We start from the raw sequence: 21,552 nt of genomic DNA, 5'->3' as shown, positions 1-21,552 counted from the left end.
ACCCGCCGCTAAGCTGCCCTCCCGGCGACCGTGCCGGGGTATCGAGCGGCCACGTTCGTGATTCATCCCTGCCAGCACCGCACGCCAACAGGTCACGGGGTCGATCCGTGAGGGGCGGCAGGCTGAGGGGCGGCAAGCGATCCGTGAGTGGCGGCAGCAGGCTGACGTTCGTGAGGGGCGGCAGGCAGTCCGTGAGGGGAGGGCTGAGGTTCGTGAGGGGCGGCAGGCTGAGGTCCGTGAGGGGCGGATACCCGGGTCAGGATATCACGTGACGCCTCATACACGCACCCCTGTTCCGGGAAATCGTGCTGATTAAGATCGACAGCGTGAAATGGGGGACGGAAGTGGAAAATCCGGGATTGGAGATGGCATTAGATGACCGAAGCTAATTGGAATAATGACCGTGCCTATATAACATAAAGGCATTTACCAAAACTCAAACGCTTGGAATGACTTAAATAGGAGGATTGGATGACATTATTCAACTGCCAAAGACCGCTTTTTAGCGTTGGCTTGATCTCGGTCACTATTTTTCGAGCTACATAGTTCGGAAATAGTCCTAGTTGAAGGTGCCCTGTTCCAGATTGTCGTCTTACGATCGATAATTTGAGCTTGACGTCTCCCACCCTCTTTGTTTTTCATCTTCCAAACTGCACAGGTGAACCCACTTTAGAGAAACTTAAGTGCGTTATTTGTATTATCATCATCATATCAGCGCAAGACGGACGTGCGAAAAGAACGTTAATTGAACAGGACTGGTACGCTCCCGCCTCCGGCCGGGTCAGGGCGGGTCAGTCGAGGGGCGGCCGGCGGCGGGGGCGGCGAATCACACGGAACATGAGTGGACGCCCACGGCGGATAGGGTGGCCGGGAGACAGCTGCTCCACAGCTTATCAGTTGACCACGTTGATCTGAAACAAACGAGCAACGCATTAGTGACCGGCAATGAAGATTCTTTCGAGAAAGACTTCAAGGAGATGATTTAAAATTGCTTGCTGGAAATGGCCAGAGCCGTCGAAAAATTCCGGCCCGCTTAACTCTTAAAACTACACCGGCAAATCAACTACCGAGTCGACCTGGACCGTTAGCCAAGCGCGAGACCTACGCAAGTCGCAGCCGCAACCCCCTCCCAACTAGCACCCCAAAGGTCGCCGGTTCGAGACTCACCACGTCGTCGATTTTCAGTATGGAGCAGACGGTCTCTGCGGCGAGCGTGATGGCCGACACGGAGACCAGCAGCGGCTGCACCACGCTCTCCTCCAGGATGTTGGTGATCTGACCGCGGCGCACGTTGATGCCGGCGTTCTGCGGACGATCACAGGAGGAAGGGAGGGGAACGTCAAGGTAACGACTCGGTAAACGCGAGACTCGGGCCATGGTCGGCGGTGGCGGGCCAGAGGTGAAATACATCACAGCTACAACGACACGGAAAACATGTTTAATTCCCCTCAATCCTCAGAAAACACGACCTCTTGTCGCTTCGTCCAAAATCCTTCCCATGCTAGTCTGTCATACAGTCAACACTTCTTGCTACGACCGTCATCAGAGCTCGAAACACCCAGTCCCCTGTCGTGATCTCGAGCTCCGGGGACCCGGAGACCCTGCCCAATGCCCATCATTGCACGGGAACGCCATTCAAGCGGCTATTCCGAGGAAATGCTGGTGGTTCACGGCGGCTGACAGTGGCACGGCAGACTATTATAACCAGAAACATATGCACACTGCAAAGTCCGGTGGCCTAACTGTCCGCTATCCCGACCTGTTGACGACTACATAGCATAACCACAGGAGTAAACACGCGCAGCTGCCTTAAACGCTAGATCCAGCCATCCTCCACCAGGTCTCCAGCGCTGAGTAGAGCTGGATCCAGCGTGAATACGGACAACCCCAGTTTACACAAACAAACCACGAACTAACCAACCCGGTCACCTTGAGACAGAGACCCTCCTGGCCCAGCCACCTGGCCGACAGGCATGTCCAATCACCTGCTGTCCCCTCCCCTTCCCGGCCCACCCCACCAGCTGCCAACCGATGGTCACGGAGTGGTCTCAGACACCTGGCACGGTAAGTTCAACTGGCCAGTGGATGGTGACAGGTGGTGAACAAACGAGTGGTGTTTGCCAGTTCGATGACGAAAAACACGGGCGACCTAGTGTGATAAATGTAAAATGCTCGGCGCGCATACATAATTAGAATTGAGATGCAGCCTGGCGTCTGTACTGCAATAGGGCGATGTCCATCACCAGGCTAAGATAACTTTCTTACAAAGTTGGGAGCAATCATGTTAGGCGATAAAAATAAGATCCCTTGCGCAGCTGATTCTGGCCGCAGTTGGAGGCACTAGTCGGTGGGTCATGGCCACCATGTCCACAATGAGATGCATCGAGGCCGATCGTTTTACCAATATTGTGTTCCAAATGGCATCATTAAAACGATTGATATGAGCCTAAAACCAGTCACGATGCCATTTCCAGAACACATTAGCCGCAAATCAATAGCAATCGGTTAAATATTAGCCTCAACATAATAAGACCAATAAACAGACAATAAAACACGAAAGCATGTAACTCATCACTCTATTGCCTTTCATTTTTAAGTTAAGCAGCTCTGACATTCAATATCAGCCTTCATTGGCCATTTCTCGACGCCAATCTTTGTTTGCCCTCTCCACACACTCGAAGTCCCATTACAGTCTCCCTGGCATCCCAAAGTTTTTTTTTTAATAATTTTCCAGCCGCATGTCCCTCCACGTCCCTACCTCTCCAGTCCACACCGTCCTCTCCAACTCTCCCAACTGTCTTCCTCGCTCCTCTCCCGGCCTCTCACCTTCTCTCCCTTGGCGTGCCGGTTGCGCAGCTCTGTGACCGTCACGATAGGGTTGAGACCAGCGTTTTCTGCCAGTGTGTACGGTATGATCTCCAGGGCGTCGGCGAACGCCCGGAAACAGTAGGCCTCGACTCCGGTCAGGGTGTGAGAGTGCTCGGAGAGCCGCAGGGTCATCTCCATCTCCGGGGCGCCGCCGCCGGCGATCAGAGCCCTGATGAACGGGAGGGGTAAGGGGTAACGTTCGGGAGGGGTGTGTTGAGGGTCAACGAGACAAGTGTAAGACACCCAGGCTCGATTTAACTCACAGAAGTGCTTCTTGTTCTCTCAGTCGAAACGCACGGATTTTCTCATCCAACAGAAGTAGGGCCAGGGGTGGAGAAATATGCCGAATTGGGGTTGCACGGGCGCAACAAATCCGCCGCCGCCCTGGCGGTGACCTTGACCTCCGCTGTCTGGTGCGGCTCCAAAGCCAAGCCGGCGCAGCCGGCGTGGAATTGGGAAGACTCGTGCTACCCCAACTCGGCACATTTGCCCACCCCTGAGTAGGGCTCAGGATGACGAAAATATCACGCAAGTCACGAAAATCCACACCGCTAGCATATCTGATTAGACACGTTTGAAACCGCGACACGGCAACCCCAACGTTCGACCAGATTTTAATGCCAGATAATGGTATAAATCTCTACCTAATTGCAAAAGCGGCGGCCGCGCTATGACAATATAATGCGGTGCTCAATATTTTATGTGAAAAGACGCTTATGTCAGACAATCTATCGCATGAAATGTTTCGTGCAAAATTACATTGAAACCTGGTCTTAAAGGGTGGCTTATATAAAAATGCTTTTGCCGCTTCCATCAAACAAAAGTATTTTCAATTACTTCTTCACATTATTGTTATCACTTCTGTAATATCAAACCCGTGTCTCCTAGTGGTCCCGCCCAATCCTTCAGTGCACACTCTCTTTCATCCTCGTATCTCCATAGTGACTTTTTCTGACGACGCATTCCCGTGCCCCCTCCTTCGTTCACTGCCCTTACATAACTTTTTCTATATCCGAAACACATCCATAGAAGTTTTTATTACCGCATCACGTCCGGTACTGACCGTTTTTTGACGAGGCAGCGGATGACGCAGAGGGCGTCGTGCAGCGATCGGTCGGCCTCCTCCAGCACCAGCTTGTTGCTGCCGCGCAGCAGCACGTTCACCGTACGGCCGCGGTTCTGCACGCCCGTGATCTGTGGCGAGAGGAGGGAACGGCGAGTGTAGGTGAGGGACGCGAGGGCGAGGTGTTCACAAGCCAGGAGGTGACCGGACAGCTGGTATAGGTAAGCAGGAGGGCAGCTTAAAGGACATTGATTAGTGCAGAGGAAGACAATAATTACATTGCCACTTGACAATTGCTATAAAAACACGTCCGCATAATGCTAGAGTAGAAACCACGCATGGCTTCAAACAAAATCGATCTCCCAGTCAATAAACCTAGCAGGCAAGTGCTGTCCAATGGAGGCAATATAGAGCCCCCAGGTATGCATACTGTATATATTCGTACTTCCGCCTGTCTGCTATACCGGCCTCACCTTGACCATTTTGCTGCTGCCCGTTTGGATCTCCTCGGCCAGCTCGGCCGTGGCCAGCGTGTCGGCCGTGAAGTGGTCCAGAGACGCCGCCGGCCGCACGTTCAGGCTCTTACACACGTACTCAATGTCCTCCCGCTCGATGTCCTTGATCACCATGATCTTCATCTTGGCCAGGAAGTGGTGCGCCAGGTCGCTCACCGCGTCCCTGTGGTTCAGAGGTCAGGTCAGATGGGGTTATGGCAAGGTCGTGACATATGGTAAAAACAAGAATGAAATGAGCGACGAAGTATGTGCTTATTTGCTGTCGATTACGCAATTGGCTAAAAGCATAAGTTGCACGGTATCATCTAATCTAACAAAAAACCCACGGAAAAGACCGATCGATTTCAACATTCAGAGCCAGCACTAATGATTCTCGGATATAATGATCATTTGTCACATCCGTGGTTTTTCATTTATTTGAAAACATCAACATCAACAAATTAAATTATGCAGTGCTAGATACGTACTGCAGCGACCTGATGACAGCCCAGCAACAGAAGGCAATTCACGCAAAACGAAACCGGTTTACGCGTGTGCCAACGCCCTCGATAATCTCGATGTCCACAATCCACATATCTGGGCATAAAAACAGCTCAGCTACTGAATGCTACTACCGTCTACCATCGTCACAAACCGGTTCCTTTCCGGGCGCGGGCGTTGCTACCGACCTGAGGATGGACTTTTGTACGAGCAGCACGTTGCAGCCGGACTTTTTGATCTGTTTGACGATGTTGAGCAGGTACTGCCGCTCCTCCCGCAGTACCCGGTCCATGGCCGCGTAGTCGGATACCACCACCTGGTTGTCCATCTGAGGACAGGGCAGAACATGTGAGCATAAATGGAATATAGCGATGGAGAGTGAAACTAAGCAGACACTCCCATGAGCTGATCAGAAGAACGAAGATCAACTGCTGTCGCCATACAGACTGACAGTCGAGCTGAAAAAAACTTTCATAATAAACGTTGCTTTTTCATTGAATTTTCGTCGGATGAGTTAAAGCACAAACCAAGGGCTTCATGGCACATAGATGGGCAACCAAGACTTTAACGCAACAAAACCGGATGACGACCAAAATAACATCTCGCCCGACGCTGCCAAACACGTCCACAACCCAACCAGACTATCCTCCTCCCACGTCGGACCCTGTGACTGTGACTCACGTCAGTCTTGGGTGGCGAAATGCAGAACTGGATGAGGCCGATCTTGGGCTTGTCCACGCGCGTCGGTCCGCCGAAGCTGCTGCTCTTCTGGTCGAAGAGCACGCCGTCAATGAGCTCGGTGTCCTCAACCACGCCTCCCAGCTTCTTCATGATCTTGATGTCCTGTGGAATGGTGCATTGAAAACGATGGTGAACATGATATTGATGTCCTGTGGAGTAATGCATTGAAAACGATGGTGAACATAGCTGACCAGTCAATTGTTGAGTGCAGGCGAACCAGGCTCTCACTAAAGCGTCGGATGGCTCACGAGACGGCCAAGCGAGCTAACAGGAATTACCCTACCTGTAATACATCATTTTAAATCAAATATATCAATCTCCCTCAGTTCCACGTTCATCCCACACACTCCACAGTCCATACACCATCTCTACCCACCTTGAGGTCGACATTGGTATCCTTGGCCGGGTCGATGACCTTCAGCACGGCGTCCACCGAGGTTGCCGCCAGGGTGCCGGCGTGCTGGTGGACCACCTTCGAGTTGAGCGATGTGGAGGCTGACTTGAGCAGGCTCTCGCGATCCGAGAGGTCCACCGGGGTGGCCATGTCGGTCAGAATCTCGGAGCACTTCTCGCCAGCGCGCAGGAACGACTCGGAGATGGCCGTGGGGTGGATACCACGTGACAGCAGCTTGGCCGACGCGTCCAGCAGGGCGCCGGCCAGGATTACTACCGACGTGGTGCCGTCGCCGGCCTCCGCGTCCTGTGCCTTCGACAGCTCCACCAGCTGAGGGAAATAAAGGGCAGTCATTGATGGGCATGATAGGTGCCAATAGACACAAACGACGATCAGCGATGTAGGTAAATGGAGTCTTGAACAGGTCTATTCTATCAGCTGAAGAACTGAACTAAAGAGGGCAACCACTGCGATGGAGAGGGAATTCTTGGGCACATCCACAGGGTGGCAGGCTACATAATTCTACTAATGAATAAAAGCACATTGAAAAGCTGCACTAGCTGCAAGTCTGCACTCAATAGTAGACCCATTATAATTGACACAGAGGACGTCTGGTAGCTACTAATTAATCAACTGGCAAATAGACACAGACAATCAATGACAAATTTGGTAGTGATCTGCTTGCAGTCACAGCTAGGTGTAGTTTAGTTTTAGTTACCATTTTGGCTGCTGGGTGAGCCAGTTTCATTTGCTGCAGGATAGTGGCACCATCATTGGTGATTGTGACATCACCCTTGGGCTCCTGGATCTGAAAAAAAGATTTACATCATTAGGCATGAAAAAATGGAATACAAAATAGGTTCATATAGAGAGCAAGGCAAGAGCAAGAGACAGCTAGGTTACGACTAATAAAAATGTTGGCATAAAAAACACACACAAGTGTTTGGTCAAAACACCGCCATCCACCTTAGTAAAGAACAGCCGCAAAGGAATGCATCATAGTTTACACTAAATACTATTTATATACTTTGTGCTAAAAACAAGACCTCAAGAGCCAACACAGATCTCACTTGTCACCATGACCATTACCATTTTGTCCATTCCTTTGGGTCCAAGGCTGGTTCTGACAGCATCAGCGACAGCTGGAAACAACACAGGGGAATTGATTCATTACTCATCGTTGACCAGAGCATCACAAAAAAGACAGCTTGACATGCCTGTGAGGTCACAATCAATCACTTCCACTATGATAACATTTAATCATCAAGGCAGCCAGGACTCAAGGAGTGCAAACAATATGATGAACCACTCTTTTGACAAAGTTGAGCAAGCTGCAGTAATATGGACCTTATAACTTGAAAAAAAAACAAGAAATGAGTCTGGGAATGTTACCTGGGTGGAAGCGATAGGAGACAAGGAATATAAGATTTGTCAATGCAAATGCAGGTGCCCATGAATCTCAGTCTCAAAAGGAGTCAAAGGATAAGATAAGTACCTATAGTTTTGGCAATCTCATAGCAGGCATCTCATATGCTGCCGCCTGCCACCCATTTACGTTAAATCATTTCACTTCAGTTCCTGAAATATCTACATGAATTTTGCTGTAGGCTGCACGTTGGTACATTGTAGGTTTGTAGGCTTGTAGGTTGTACCTCAGTTAGAAGGTAAGGTAAGGTCAGGTTAAATTATGTTTTGCTCTGTAAGACTATCTGGTTAGACTTTTAACTTTTTAAGCAAAATTTGTGTGAATATCTAAACAACTTGAGAGTCTTTATCAGTTATCTCATGGAGTCTAGCGACTTTTCAAAGATGGGTGGAGACATGTGACAGTCCTGCTATAAAAATACATAATAATATAACATAAGATAAAGGAATATAATAGATTTAAGTTATTCTTATGTATAAGAATACGAGTCAAAATTTTTGCACTAACACACAACATATCTATATTCTGGACACAGGAAAACAGAAAGGAACAAAATTCAACCCTGAAAAGGCATGTGGATTTTATCTTCAGTTTGACTTGACCCACCAATAAGAAACCATGAAACAACAGCACAATAACAGTAAATGGTGAACAAACAGCACTCAGTGTTGCATTACTCGCGGCACGGCAATACAGATAAGTTAACTGATGCAGGTACCAGAATCCATTTTTATTTGCTTTCAAGAGTTTGTAGTTTCTATAATCAGTCTGCAACATTTAGTGTAATTGGACCCAGTTTGGAGCATTATTGAGGGTCGCATGAGCATGCGTCTCTTTAGCATGAGCATGGGTTTAACATACATGGAAACTTCTAGTGATTCTCAGGCTAAATTAGTACTGACGCCTTGGTACCAAACAAGAAAGGACATGACTACTAGTTAAGAGAACAACTACAGTGAAGTTGGACGCTTCATTCGCAAGGCTACGCGTCCTATTCCAACAACACAGGCTAATTACCTTTTGCCGCAGTGATGCTGCTGGCCCTGATTTCTGCAGGTTTTGTCTTATCTTTGAAGGCGGAATGCTGGTTAGATGATCCCACTGCTCGAGCAGGAGCGGGTGCCTTGGCAGCAGCAGGCTGTGTCATGATTGAACTGTGTCACACCACTAACAAAGATGAGATCAAATAATTATAAACGAAATAGCCTAGAATGCACCTGCTCTGCCGCCGTGAAACCGAAAAGACACTCCCTTCTCAACAAAGCGTTCGCGTTGGTCACGAGGGAAAGCATTCGCTATTCCTTATATTATGACGTCGTTACATGTAAAACGGCATAGAACGCTAAATTCCACGAATAGAAATGCAGTATTTCAATTAATGACGTCATATTTATAACATTTGAATTCCAAAGAAAATCACCGGCTTTCGCTTTTTGTATTTGCTGCGCCATATATGTATTGAAAGGAATTTTAAGAATAGTCTAGAAGTGCAAAATCTATGACCCATCTGCGACCGAAAAATACATTATTCAACAAATATCCACAAACCATACGGGTAACCATGCCAAAAACTCGTCACAGTGCACAAATGATTATACGGTACGAATATTTAAAACCTTTTTGATAACTATTTTTTAAAATAATTTTATCTCTTTTCGGCCTATTGAAGTTATTTCATGCTTTGGCAGCAGCAGTTCTTCAAATTATTGCTGCCAAATGTACTCAGAGAATTATGGCGCTAAAATAAGCTAGGGCGCAAGGCACTATATACCCTAGGGCGTAATTTGAATTGTAAATTGCATGGAAGTTCCCACGAAGTTCCCAAGTCAGTATATGAAGTTCCTATCTTTTTGGATTTGTTATTTGAAGGCATATAGGGTCTTAACCTCTATATCTATAGCCTTGAAAAGGGATTTATCCAGGCTGCTGTGGTATTTTGTCTCAAAATTCCTTGTTTTTAGTGGATAGCTTGTAGTGGTAGTTTGTAGTTTAGGTATAATGTTTTTACCCCAACCAAGACGGAAAATTGTATTGGGAAGTTCTATCTTGGGTCGGTTGGTAGGTGATGTTGGGGCAGAGTCAACCAAAATTGTGTAGGGGTGGTGGTGTGAAGGACTGCCGACATTGCTTTGAATGGGTCTGAAGAATAAGAATCAGTCGGGCGCACTGTGGTATCTCCGATTCATTTATGGAGACGTTTCTATTATTGGAAACGTTTCCAATTTAGACTACTCTTCTGTTCCAAAAATGGAAACGCTCGTTCCATAAATAGAAACGCTAACATCTCCGCACATATTTTCTTGCCAAGGGTGGCTGAATTCGATGTATAACAACTGTTTCGCGTAAAACAAGCTCAGATACACCAAAAGCACTTGTCTTCTTGCATGGAAAGCTGTCGTATGCATTAAAATTCACGTCTTTAATCGTATCCATTTATGGAGACTTAGTTTCCAAAAATGGAAACGCCGATGTTCCAAAAATGGAAACGCTGAATTTCAAATGTGTGCAAACTTAGCTTAAATGTGTTTTTAAAATTCACATGCAACTAAAAATTTGATGTTTTGGGACTGGTTTAGCATCTCGGCTCTCGGCAGTTACCTTGGACGTCGGGTTCGATAATAATACCTTACGCGTCGCAACTTGAGCACATTCAAAAGTCAACTAAAACTAAGATTTCCCAGAAACTACTGGACAGATGTGGTCCAAAGTGGGCAATACATAAAGCGTAGATATCATTTCAATATATAAAATTAATATCAATGTTACACATGAGCTAGAATGAATAAATTCATCGTCAGAATACAACGGTATTTGGTGTGACGACGGTGCAGACCTTATTTCCATCCTGCTTTTTACGTATTTGCACGGAGATTTACGTTGATCCGAGCCTACGATCATATTCAGCACATTTGAAATATCATAAAATGCCCACTTAAGTCTCCAAATAGGGCTTTGCAACAACTTGCATGCGATTTAATCAAAGATTGACGACCACCAGGCCGCTGGTACACCGGAAAACGCAGCGTGAAAATGAATGAAAAACTGAAGTTCCCGGTGATGTGGTTGTTCCAATCAATGGGTCAGTCTTTCAGTAGTCTGTTAAAAACGTTATTTTTTGTTCAAAACATTCATAAATGTTATTATTTTCGATTAGAAAAACGTGTGATTTTTTTATCACGTCAACATGTTATAAGCATCGCCTCGTTCGTCAACTTTCGGTTTTCTGATCGGAAAGTCGGAGAACAGGAACATAAACTAGAATGCTGGCTGTCGATTGGTGGCATCCTGCGCATGCCAAATTGCACCAATCAATGCCCAGTTTGCTTTAAAGGTAGCGATGCACAGGGCGTCTCCATTTATGGAACAGATCGTTTCTATTTTTGGAAACGGCGTATCCATTTTTGGAACATTGTTCCAAAAATGGAAACGTTTCCATAAATGGATCGGAAATACCACAGTGTGCCTGACTGGAATAAGTGTTATTGTTATGTAGTTAACTATCTATTGTCATTGACTAGGCTGTGTTGAAAGTATTTACAGGGTGTGTGCAATTTGTATGAATGTTAATGGGTGGCATGATTGTGAGCTTACAATGTTATGCCCTTTTAATGTGCAATCTTTTTTGTTCCAGGTGTGCCTGCTCATGAAAAAAGTATTCTGTGTACTGAAGGTATAAAACCAGATGGATAGCTCTGGCATACAGAGTCCTCAATGCAACAGCACTATGAAACCATCAAGTACAAAATGTGTGGGAGGAAGTTTGCTTCAGTTCTTTCAAAAGAAGGTTGAATTGCCTCAGTCACATACTGCAGAGACTGAAAGGAGTGAAAAGCCTGAAACCCTTGGAAATTTACCTTCAGAAGGACGAGAAAAGGTAAATGGCACTGTATCATCCAAAGAACAGGATGCTCACAAAAGAAAAGGGCATGCAGAGAGAAGAAGACACTCAAGAAATGAAACCAGAGCTCAGAATTCAAGCAGTGCATCTGAAAAGACTGAATTGGAGAATATCAAAAGCAAAAAATCAATCAACAATGGTGCCAATGATGAACCCAGAAAGCCAAAGCCATCTGATCATGAAGAAGATTTGAAGGACAAGAGTGCATCTAGATTATCCTCACAAAACCCTTTCCAGATTCTTATGCAGTCTGGGAAAAAGAAAGGGGTGTGGGATAAACCAGCTGCTAAAGCCAAAGAAGCAGAAGCCATGCTATCAGACGATGAGTGTGTTGAACTGTGTAAGGAAAAGAAGGACGAAAAAAGGACATTGCCTGGGGAAGGTGAAGCCAAACCAGAAAATGTGAAATATTTTTCCATCTTCTCACCAAAGGCTAGAAAAAATCAGGTTCAGTCTGGTTTGGACAATGATGCTAATTCAGACACTCCAAACAAAGGTGATAAAGTAGACAAAACTTCTAAAAAGTCTGGAGCTCAGAATTTGGCTAAAGAGAAGCAGAAGTCCTCAAAAAGTAGCCAAAGATCATCAATAGCTGGAAAAGAGTCATCCAAGAGAAAGAAGTCATCAGAAATATCTGAGGATAATACAAACAAGGTCAAGTCCAAGAAATCCAAGTCAAGTCCAAGAGATTCAAAGACATCTGTGGATCACAGTGAAAGATCATCTGAAATTGCTCGCAAGAGAAAAGGGATTGAATCAGAATCTGTTACAAAGGTGACACCACACTCAACACCCAAAAAGTCGCGCCTCAAAGTTACTAGCGACAGTGATTTTGAACCTGAGGATGTGAACAGTGGCAAGCGCAAGGGGCGGACGCCGTCCAAATCCCAGAGCGGTAGCAGCAAGCGTCCCCGTACTGACTCCGCAGCACGCACCGATGCGAAGTCTCCCACCAAACCAGCGACTCTGTCCGCCGCCCAGAAACTCGTCAAAAAATCGCGGAAACAGGCGAAACGGAGATCTGGCGACGCGTCCTCACGGCGCGAGTCAGCCTCCTGCACCAAAGCCGGAGCGAAGCAGACCCTGCTGACGGCAGGACGAAAGCCTGACGACGCGTCTTCCGCTGCCTCCGCCACGGCCAGTCCTCGGCGCCAGTCGAGTCGGGCGGAGAAGAAGCAGAGCCGAGCAGCTCCGAGTGACAGTGAACTCGAGTTCACCCCGGGACGGAAGTCGAGCAGTCGACGGAGAGACGCGAACGCAGACACTACGCCCCGGCATACCTCTGGACGGAAACGGTCACGGACCGGACGGAACCGACCGACAGAGACCAGCGGGAGCGAACTGGAAGTCACGCCTGTGAAGAAACCAACCAAGCGAACATCTACAGTCACTCGGCGCCGACTCAGTAGCACGGACATCGAAGTGCTACCTTCAGTCGTCGAGTCCGACGGACCGCGACGCTCTCCGGAGCGGCGCCGCTCGTCCCGTCCTCGGAGACCAATGGTGCTCAGTGACAGCGAGGTGGAGTCGTCACCTGTTAAACGGCCCGCCCGCCGGTCCCGTGCTGCGCCTCCCTCGACCGCCGCTGACGGCGAGTCGCCGGCTCCGCGCCGCTCCTCCCGTCCGACCCGACCGGTCCGCCGGCTGAGCGACAGTGAGGTCGAGGTCAGTCCCATGAAGAAGCCTGCGCGTGGAAAACGCTCGTCTGCGGTGGATGACCCGGAGGTCGTCCTGGTGCGATCTCGCTCTGCGGGTCAGCCGTCAACCGGCGCGCGGCCCGCTCGCGGCGGTGTGGACGCGTTCCAGATGCTCCGCCGCGGCGGCCGGCCTCCCAAGGAGACGGCTGCAGAGAAGGCTGCTAATGAGGCTCGGCGTGCCTTCCTGGCTAGTGGAGTTCCAGAGCGACTGCAGGTGCAGGCGGAGGTGGCCAAGTGAGTGTGACAGGGTCATGGGTCGGTATTTCTGTCGCGTGTGTAGAGTAGCGCACTGCTCAATATTTCACCCTCAGCTAGTTATTTTTGGATAGTTCATCGATTAGGTAAAGAATGGGATGTATTTTCGCTCACGGACCTTATTGTGATGTAAATGCAATGTTTATAAGCCGCGGTATCGTAAGCACCCTAAAATTTTCGATAAAAATGTAAAATAATAAAATAAATTTTCGATAAAAAATATAACTTCGCTCCGTTCTTTATTACGTTCTCTGTCGAATTAATTATCCTCTCACCTCTGACTTTGGCGTGTTTCCACTTTCCACCCTCAGGCGTTTGGAGGAGTCGCTGACGCCTCTGTTCCCGGAGGTGAGCCACGTCCTCCAGCGCGGTGACGATCAGCCGGCCGCTCTGCCGGGGAGCCCTCCCCCGCTGCCGCCCGGTCTGAGCTGGGTGACCGAGCCGCTGCAGCCGTCACCGCTGGCTGTGAACCTGACGACTCCAGTCGGTGATCTGGTTCCGGGTGTGGCGACTCTGCTCGGCAGGAAACCTGAGACGCCAGAGGCGGCGGCCGATGTAGGTGCCGGCGGGGATGCTAGCGGTGAGGTGACGTCCATTGCTGATCCTAGCACTGAGGATGCGGCGAAGACGGCCGTCGACCCAGGCGAACCAGCCGACTCCAGTTCGTCCCCGGCCTGCCTGCCCCGTCTCTCCCAGCCCGAGTGTGCCGCCTCTCTCCGCCAGCTCCTGGACGCACTCAGCGAGTCCTCCACCCCCGTCCCCTCTGGTACTACCTCCTCATCAGCCACCTCCACCGGCGCTGCCTCCACCACCCCCTCCGCAGGCCCGTCTCTCTGGACGGACAGATTCCGACCGCGTCACCACGACGCGTTCGCCGGCGCCTGTCTGCCGGCCGGTGACCTGCACGAGTGGCTGGCCGAGTGGCGCGCCCCCTCGTCAGGAGTAGACTGGGAGGATGACGGCAGCGAGGAGCCCGCCTCGGACGGCACCGTGCTGCTGCTCGGACCGACCGGCTGCGGTAAAACCAGCGCCGTGTACGCCGCAGCGGCGCAGCTCGGTTTTCAGGTGGGTACGCCAATGCGTGGCTGGTGAACAAGTAACCGAGTTCAAAGGGGGTGGTTTTCGTTTTCCATCGTTTTTACCTAGACAACCCGGTCTGATTTTAAGGGTTGGCCTCATAGTTGCAGCAAAATTCATGATACGATTACATGTCCGCGCGCAATTAGATATTTCAACTCGTGCAGTTACAAATGATAAAAATGGCTAATCCCGATTTTCAAACTGTCCACTGTCCAGCCTTCACTCTCTTTTTACCCGTGTGGCCCTGCCGTGACAACCAAGAAAAGCGTAACTCGCATTTTTTCGATTTTGAGATTTTGATACCATTAGATAGAGAATAGCAATCTCCATCTTTCTGCAAAACCGTTTTTCGAAATTCGTATAATTTTTCGAGTTATATCAAATTTTCTTTTTCGAGAAAAGCGTAAATGTTTTTCATCCTCCCTGACCGCAAGCAAAAAAAGCGTAACTACAAACGCAGCTATTAAAAAAGCGTATCTGCAGCGGTCAGGACGATGTGATAGGCAAGAAAAGCGCAACTAAGTAGTTGCGCTTTTCTTGCTTATCACCGCGCTGGCTTTTACGCACTTGCGCTTTTTTTTGCCTTTCAGGTGAGTGCATAACACTTGGTAGAAGTTTAATTTTGCCAGGAAAATTTGCATTAAAAATATATTAAGCCCTTCTTGCCTGCGTTTGCCGCCTTTCTATGTTTCACCAATATCTTCTAGTAGGTATCCTGGCGTTTGAATGGAGGAAAACTGTAAGATAAAACCAACCAAAGTTCAAAACCACCAACTTGAAATAGTAGGTATAGGTATGGGGTGCCATGCCATACCCTAGACCAAGGCCACACGAGCGATATCCAATAGTTTACTTTATTTATTGTGGTGCATGCTCGCTGTGAACATTATCAGAAGCGTGTGCAAATTGCGGTTTAGGAGCAGACTTGGTCTCTGAAGAGGTTTAGAACTGAGGCGATAAAAAAAAAAAACGGAACAAAAGTCCACGTGCAGCTAAAGGAAAATGTGAAATCAGGAGTAGAGTCGAGCGAGTTCTGGTGAAATAGGACGATCAGGGGCGGGATCTTCCCACTTGCATTTCGACATCCCAGCATTAAGAGAGGCGACCCAACCCCACATGGCCGCCCGGCCAGCCAGCACCGGCAGAGCTGACCATATGGCCGCCCGGCTTGCCCGGTCTGCCAGCCCCGACAGGGGCGAGACCCCAAGGCCTGACCTGCCAGCACCGGCATAGGCGACCCAACGGCCCCACGCCCGCCCGGCCTGCCAGCACCGGCAAAGACGACCCCACGGCCGCCTGACCCGCCAGCATCGGCAGAGGTGACCCCACGGCCGCCCGGCTGGCGGCTTGCCCGACCTGCCAGCACCAGAAGAGGCGATACAAAGGCCGCCAGGCTTCCCGACCTCCCAGCACCGACAGGGGCGACCCCAAGGGAGCCTGACCTGCCAGCGTCGAAGGAGGCGATCCCACGGCCGCACGACCTGTCCGGCCTGCCAGCACCGACAGATGAAATCCCGCGGCCACCAGGACTGCCAGAACTGACAGGGGCGACCCCAAGGAAGCCTGACCTGCCAGCACCGAAGGAGGCGACCCCACGGCCGCTTGGCCTTGCAGCACCGACAGAGGTGACCCCACGGCCGCCCGGCTTGCCCGACCTGCCAGCACCGGCAGAGGCGACCCCACGGCTGCCCGGCCTGCCAGCAACGGCAGAGGCTACCCCAAGGCCGCCAGGCCTGCCAGCACCGGCAGAGGCGACAACGTGGCCGCCCGGCCTGCCCGACCTGCCAGCACCGGCAGAGGCGACCCCACGGCTACCCGGCCTGCCAGCACCGGCAGAGGCGACAACGTGGCCGCCCGGCCTGCCCGACCTGCCAGCACCGGCAGAGGCGACCCCACGGCTGCTCGGCCTGCCCGGCCTGCCAGCAACAGCAGAGGCTACCCAAGGCCGTCCGGCCTGTTCGGCCTGCCAGCACAGACAGATGAAACCCCGCGACTGCGCGGACTGTCAGAACTGACAGGGACGCAAACGTGGCCACCCGGCCTGCCAGCACGAAACAAAGCGACCCCACTGCCGCTTAGCCTTGCAGCACCGGCAGAGGTGACCCCACGGCCGCCCGGCTTGCCCGACCTGGCAGCACCGGCAGAGGTGACCCCACGGCTGCCCGGCCTGCCAGCAACGGCAGAGGCTACCCCAAGGCCGCCAGGCCTGCCAGCACCGGCAGAGGCGACAACGTGGCCGCCCGGCCTACCCGGCCTGCCAGAACCGGTGGAGGCGACCCGACGGCCGCCCGACCCGCCAGCACCGGCAGAGCTGACCATACGGCCGCCCGGCTTGCCCGACCTCCCAGCACCAACAGGGGCGACCCCAAGGCCGCCCGACCTGCCAGCACCGGCATAGGCGACCCAACGGCACCACGGCCGCCCGGCCTGTCAGCACAGACAGATGAAACCCCGCGGCCGCTCGGACTGTCAGAACTGACAGAGGGGAAAACGTGGCCACCCGGCCTGCCAGCACGAAATGAGGCGACCCCACGGCCGCCCGACCTGCCAGCACCGGCAGAGTTGAGCCCACGCCCTCCCGGCCTGCCAGCACCGGCAAAGACGACCTCACGGCCGCCTGACCCGCCAGCATCGGCAGAGGTGACCCCACGGCCGCACGACCTGCCAGCACCAGAAGAGGCGACCCAAAGGCCGCCATGCTTCCCGACCTCCCAGCACCAACATGGGCGACAGCCGACAACGTGGCCGCCCGGCCTGCCCGACTTCCCAGCACCGACAGGGGCAACCCCAAGGAAGCCTGACCTGCCAGCACCCAAGGAGGCGACCCCACGGCCACTTGGCCTTGTAGCACCGGCGGAGGCGACCCCACGGCCGCCCGAATTGCCCGACCTGCCAGCACCGGCAGAGGCGACCCCACGGCTGCCCGGCCTGCCAGCAACGGCAGAGGCTACCCCAAGGCCGCCAGGCCTGCCAGCACCGGCAAAGGCGACAAGGTGGCCGCCCGGCTTGCCCGACCTGCCAGCACCGGCAGAGGCGACCCCACGGCTGCCCGGCCTGCCAGCACCGGCAGAGGCGACCCCACGGCTGCCCGGCCTGCCAGCAACAGCAGAGGCTACCCCAAGGCCGTCCGGCCTGTTCGGCCTGGGCATAGGCGACCCAACGGCACAACGGCCGCCCGGCCTGCCAGCATAGACAGATGAAACCCCGCGGCCGCTCGGACTGTCAGAACTGACAGAGGGGAAAACGTGGCCACCCGGCCTGCCAGCACGAAATGAGGCGACCCCACGGCCGCCCGACCTGCCAGCACCGGCAGAGTTGAGCCCACGCCCTCCCGGCCTGCCAGCACCGGCAAAGACGACCCCACGGCCGCCTGACCCGCCAGCATCGGCAGAGGTGACCCCACGGCCGCCCGACCTGCCAGCACAAGAAGAGGCGACCCAAAGGCCGCCAGGCTTCCCGACATCCCAGCACCAACATGGGCGACAGCCGACAACGTGGCCGCCCGGCCTGCCCGACCTCCCAGCACCGACAGGGGCAACCCCAAGGAAGCCTGACCTGCCAGCACCGAAGGAGGCGACCCCACGGCCACTTGGCCTTGTAGCACCGGCGGAGGCGACCCCACGGCCGCCCGACCCGCCAGCACCGGCAGAGCTGACCATATGGCCGCCCAGCTTGCCCGACCTGCCAGCACCGAAGGAGGCGGCCGCTCGACCTGCCCTACTTGCCAGCACTGACAGGGGCGACCCCACGGCCGTCCGGCCTGCTAGCACCGGTATAGGCGACCCCACGGCCGTCCAGCCTGTCTGACCTGCCAGCACCGAAGGTGGCGACCTGACGGCCGCGATTGCTAAGCATGAAGCCTGAAGTCTTAGCATGAAAAGTCGTGAGCTATTTCGAAAGGCATCTAGGCATCCGAAATGGACAAAAGACGTTTTCGTCCTGGCGTATTTGAAACACCGCATATTCGCCGATACCATAAGATCTCGCAAGCAAAAGAAGCGTAACTACGTAGTTACGCTTCTTTTGCATTTCGCTATGGAGCCGCGCGCTGCACATACGGTTGCCGGACTGGAGTGAATGTAGTTACGCTTTTCTTCCCTACATGCCTCGCTGCAATTTGAGCATCGAGTGAAAAGCAAAAACACCTTACACCATTTTCTAGCAATATCTTATATGCCACGTAAAAAATATTAACACTGTTAGGTTCAGTGCAGTATTGCGAACAGTTTGACACCAAATTTTCTTTGATTGTTTAGGAACCGTCGATAATACAAGGTAAAACAGAAAAATCGCTCTCCTGAAAAATCGTCAAAAGCGAGTTACGCTTCTTTTCCTTTTCACGGCATGCCCTTGCCTCACTAGACCTGCCTTCTCACCACCCTCCGTGTCTCCCATTCTCAGGTGCTGGAGGTTAGTGCGTCCAACCGCCGCTCGGGGCGCCACCTGTCCTCCCAACTGTCAGAGGCCACCCAGTCCCAGCGGGTCAGCCTGCTGGGCGGCGGTAGCGGCGGTACGACAGCCGACCCGCCCAGCCGCAGTCTGCTGCTGCTCGAGGACGTTCAACTCGTCTCTGAGGAGCTCGATGACGGATTTCTCGCGGCCGCTGCCAGCCTGGCCGCCGCTGCCAAACGACCAGTGGTACTCACCAGTGACGACCCAGCCGTGACCCGCACCCGGCTGCTGCGCGCGCTGCCGCACCGGCTTCTGACGGCCACCGCGCCGGCCGCGGCCGAGCTCCGCGTTCGTCTGGTTCTGGTGGCTCTCAGTCAGGGCTGGCTGCTGCCGGAGCGGGTCGCCGCGCGGCTGGCCGGGGCAGGGGACGCGCGCCGCGCCCTCCTGCAGCTGCAGTGGCTCTGTGAGGGCCAGCCGGACGGCGCAGAGACGGTGGACACGTGGCAGGCGCTGACGGAGGCGCAGCTGGAGCCGATGGAGGAGTTCGTAGACCGCCTGCCGCCGACGCTGAAGGTGGTGCGGCTGACGGACTGTGAGTCGGAGCCGGCCGAGACGGCGGCGGGGCTACCGACGGTACCAGCCGGTCGCCGGCAGAGCGGCTGGACCATGCCGACGCCAGAGGTCGCCGCTGGGTATGACGGCCAGACTCGGCGCCGCTGGCGGTGCGTCGACCCGGACCTGTTCTCAGACGAGGACGAAGCCCGACCGCCGGCTCCTAGCCCGGCCCCGGCCCCGGCGGCGGAGGCTACCCCGGCGCAGAGCGAGGAGGAGACTCCACCGGAGGACCGCGTGCTGCTGGCGGAGTCGGTGGCGGCGCTGAGTGACCTCTATGACCTCCGCTCGGAGTGTGACGCTCTGGTATCTCCGGCTGACCGGCTGGGCTCCGGCTCCTGGTGGCGGCGGCGGCCCCAGGCAGACATGGCCGAGTCTGAGCAGCCCCGCTGTGTGACAGAGGAGCGGTGTGACCAGCTCGGGCAGCAGCTGGCGGCGGAGGCGCTCGGAGCCGCCGGCCGCCGCTGCGCCGACCGACTGCGGGCGGCGCGGGATCGGTTCGCGTCCAGCGGTCGACCCGAGCCGGAGGGTCTGCGTCTGCCCCTGTATGAGGAGGAGGGGGTCCGGCAGACAGCCTGGGAGCACCACTCCCGCCTGGCGCCGGCCGTGCCCAGTCTGCTGCTGAGCCGGCGAGCCGCCGCCGCGGACCTGCTGCCATCTATCCGCCGCATCTGTAGGCTCGAGTGCCACCGGCGGGCGACAGATGGCGGGAGGACGAGGAGATTCCTGCACTACTTCGACCAGATGGGGCTCCATGCCGTCCCGAGCGGGCTGAGAACGCATGTCTGCGAGAGCCTGATGTGATTGCTAGTGTCGTGAGCTGGAATGTCTGCTGTTAGCTAAGGTGATGTTTGACCGCTGCGCAAAACCTCAGTCCTCTGGACGCATGCATGCGGGGTTGGGAGCGGACGGTCGCCGATGTATTGGTACTGGTGACCGCATGTGATTTTTTTGACGCTCGTAGGGGAATGATTTGGGTAGAGGTGTTTGCACGTTGCTTGGTTGAAGTGCTAGGCCAATTTTATACCGCGAAGGCAATCCCTGAATGGTATGTCTCGTTCGTGGTAAGAGGGACCAGATGCGTGCCTTCCAGTTCATATTTGTGTACAAAGGGCTAAGGGCATTTCCGCTCAGTATGAGATTGTGAGCCTCCTGCCAAAATGCGTCCACAATAAACACTTTTTCCAGATGCATTGTGCTGTCTAAACCGGTGCATTTCGTTGCCCGATTCTTACTCTGAACGTCAGCTATTCCTTACACTCACGAACAACACATTATTTAGATATCGTTTTATTCATACACATTCACTACACATACCTAGTTATCGTGCGAAGAAGGAACTAGGAAGATATCCATTAACCTGTATGCCCTCTCAGAGGACAGATTTGCCCCGTTCAGCCCAGGCGCAGCCCCTTTCGCTGACATGCGACCACGCTGATGTACAGCAGATGTCAATGAAATACCAGTAAAACGCCTTTTGGGCGAAGAACGAGCGAGCGAGATAGTGAGCCCTGCACGTGCGGAAGGGCGAGAGGGTGCTTCCAACGGGCTTGCGCAAAGCACCTTTCTAACTGGTCACTAGCGGTGTGCCAAATTTGAACGCAATCGGCCCAGCCGTTCCTGAGATCTGGAAGCGGCATTCTGCACGTGCGCACGTGCAAACGGGGTCCAAAATGACTTTTGCACGGCACCCTACTAACTGGTCCCCAACCGTGTACCAAATTTGAGCGCAATCGGCCCAGCCGTTCTTGAGATCTGGAAACGCCCCTTGCACGTGCGCACGTGCAGTAGCACCCTAACCGCAACACATGGGAATGCATTGCCTGGTGGGTGCCTACCTGTATGCCAAGTTTCAGCGAAATCGCCCCAGTAATTACCGAGTTACTGAAATGGGAACAAATTTGGCACCTCTTATTGTTGTATTTTGCACGTGCACTGGGGGTGACCCACATGCATCGAGAGTATCCTATTTTGGGTAAAAGGGATGCTGCTACCCTACAAAAATTACCGCAAGTCAATCGCCCAAGCGGTTGCTGAGATATGAGCCTCTCAAAATCACTACTTTTGCAAAACAGCTTGAACACCCTTGACTTTTCACGTGGCACGTGCCACAACGGTCACTGAGATGTAT

At 53.0% G+C, this 21,552-nt stretch overlaps 2 protein-coding genes across 5 annotated transcripts; one reads left to right on the top strand and one right to left on the bottom strand.

Annotated features, from left to right (window-relative positions):
* Positions 1 to 679: 679 nt before the first annotated feature.
* Positions 680 to 10,673, bottom strand: LOC122390653 (T-complex protein 1 subunit delta-like). 2 transcript variants are annotated; one of them, XM_043383799.1, is made up of 11 exons: positions 8,505 to 10,673; positions 7,151 to 7,203; positions 6,780 to 6,869; positions 6,044 to 6,391; positions 5,608 to 5,769; positions 5,115 to 5,254; positions 4,405 to 4,609; positions 3,932 to 4,062; positions 2,827 to 3,037; positions 1,168 to 1,305; positions 680 to 911 (listed from the first exon to the last, which is right to left on the bottom strand). In XM_043383799.1, exons 1-11 carry the CDS (start codon positions 8,632 to 8,634, stop codon positions 894 to 896), a joined length of 1,626 nt encoding a protein of 541 aa, XP_043239734.1. In that variant the 5' UTR covers positions 8,635 to 10,673; the 3' UTR covers positions 680 to 893. The 2 variants fall into 2 exon arrangements, with proteins under 2 accessions (XP_043239734.1, XP_043239735.1); XM_043383800.1 differs by having other exon boundaries at positions 8,705 to 8,733.
* On the top strand, positions 9,213 to 20,605 carry LOC122390652 (probable replication factor C subunit 1). Of its 3 annotated transcripts, XM_043383798.1 has the most exons (5): positions 9,257 to 9,278; positions 11,119 to 11,711; positions 11,833 to 13,316; positions 13,649 to 14,402; positions 18,819 to 20,605. In XM_043383798.1, exons 3-5 carry the CDS (start codon positions 12,886 to 12,888, stop codon positions 20,223 to 20,225), a joined length of 2,592 nt encoding a protein of 863 aa, XP_043239733.1. In that variant the 5' UTR covers positions 9,257 to 9,278; positions 11,119 to 11,711; positions 11,833 to 12,885; the 3' UTR covers positions 20,226 to 20,605. The 3 variants fall into 3 exon arrangements, with proteins under 3 accessions (XP_043239732.1, XP_043239733.1, XP_043239731.1); XM_043383797.1 differs by having other exon boundaries at positions 9,213 to 9,312; positions 11,119 to 13,316; XM_043383796.1 differs by having other exon boundaries at positions 11,119 to 13,316.
* Positions 20,606 to 21,552: the final 947 nt, after the last annotated feature.

This window comes from Amphibalanus amphitrite, unplaced genomic scaffold (assembly GCF_019059575.1).
Source record: "Amphibalanus amphitrite isolate SeventyFive unplaced genomic scaffold, NRLGWU_Aamphi_draft 000404F_arrow, whole genome shotgun sequence".
NCBI classification, from domain to species: Eukaryota; Metazoa; Arthropoda; class Thecostraca; order Balanomorpha; family Balanidae; genus Amphibalanus; species Amphibalanus amphitrite.
The sequence above is the reverse complement of the archived record's forward strand: the minus strand, read 5'-3'. Positions and strand labels throughout refer to the sequence as shown.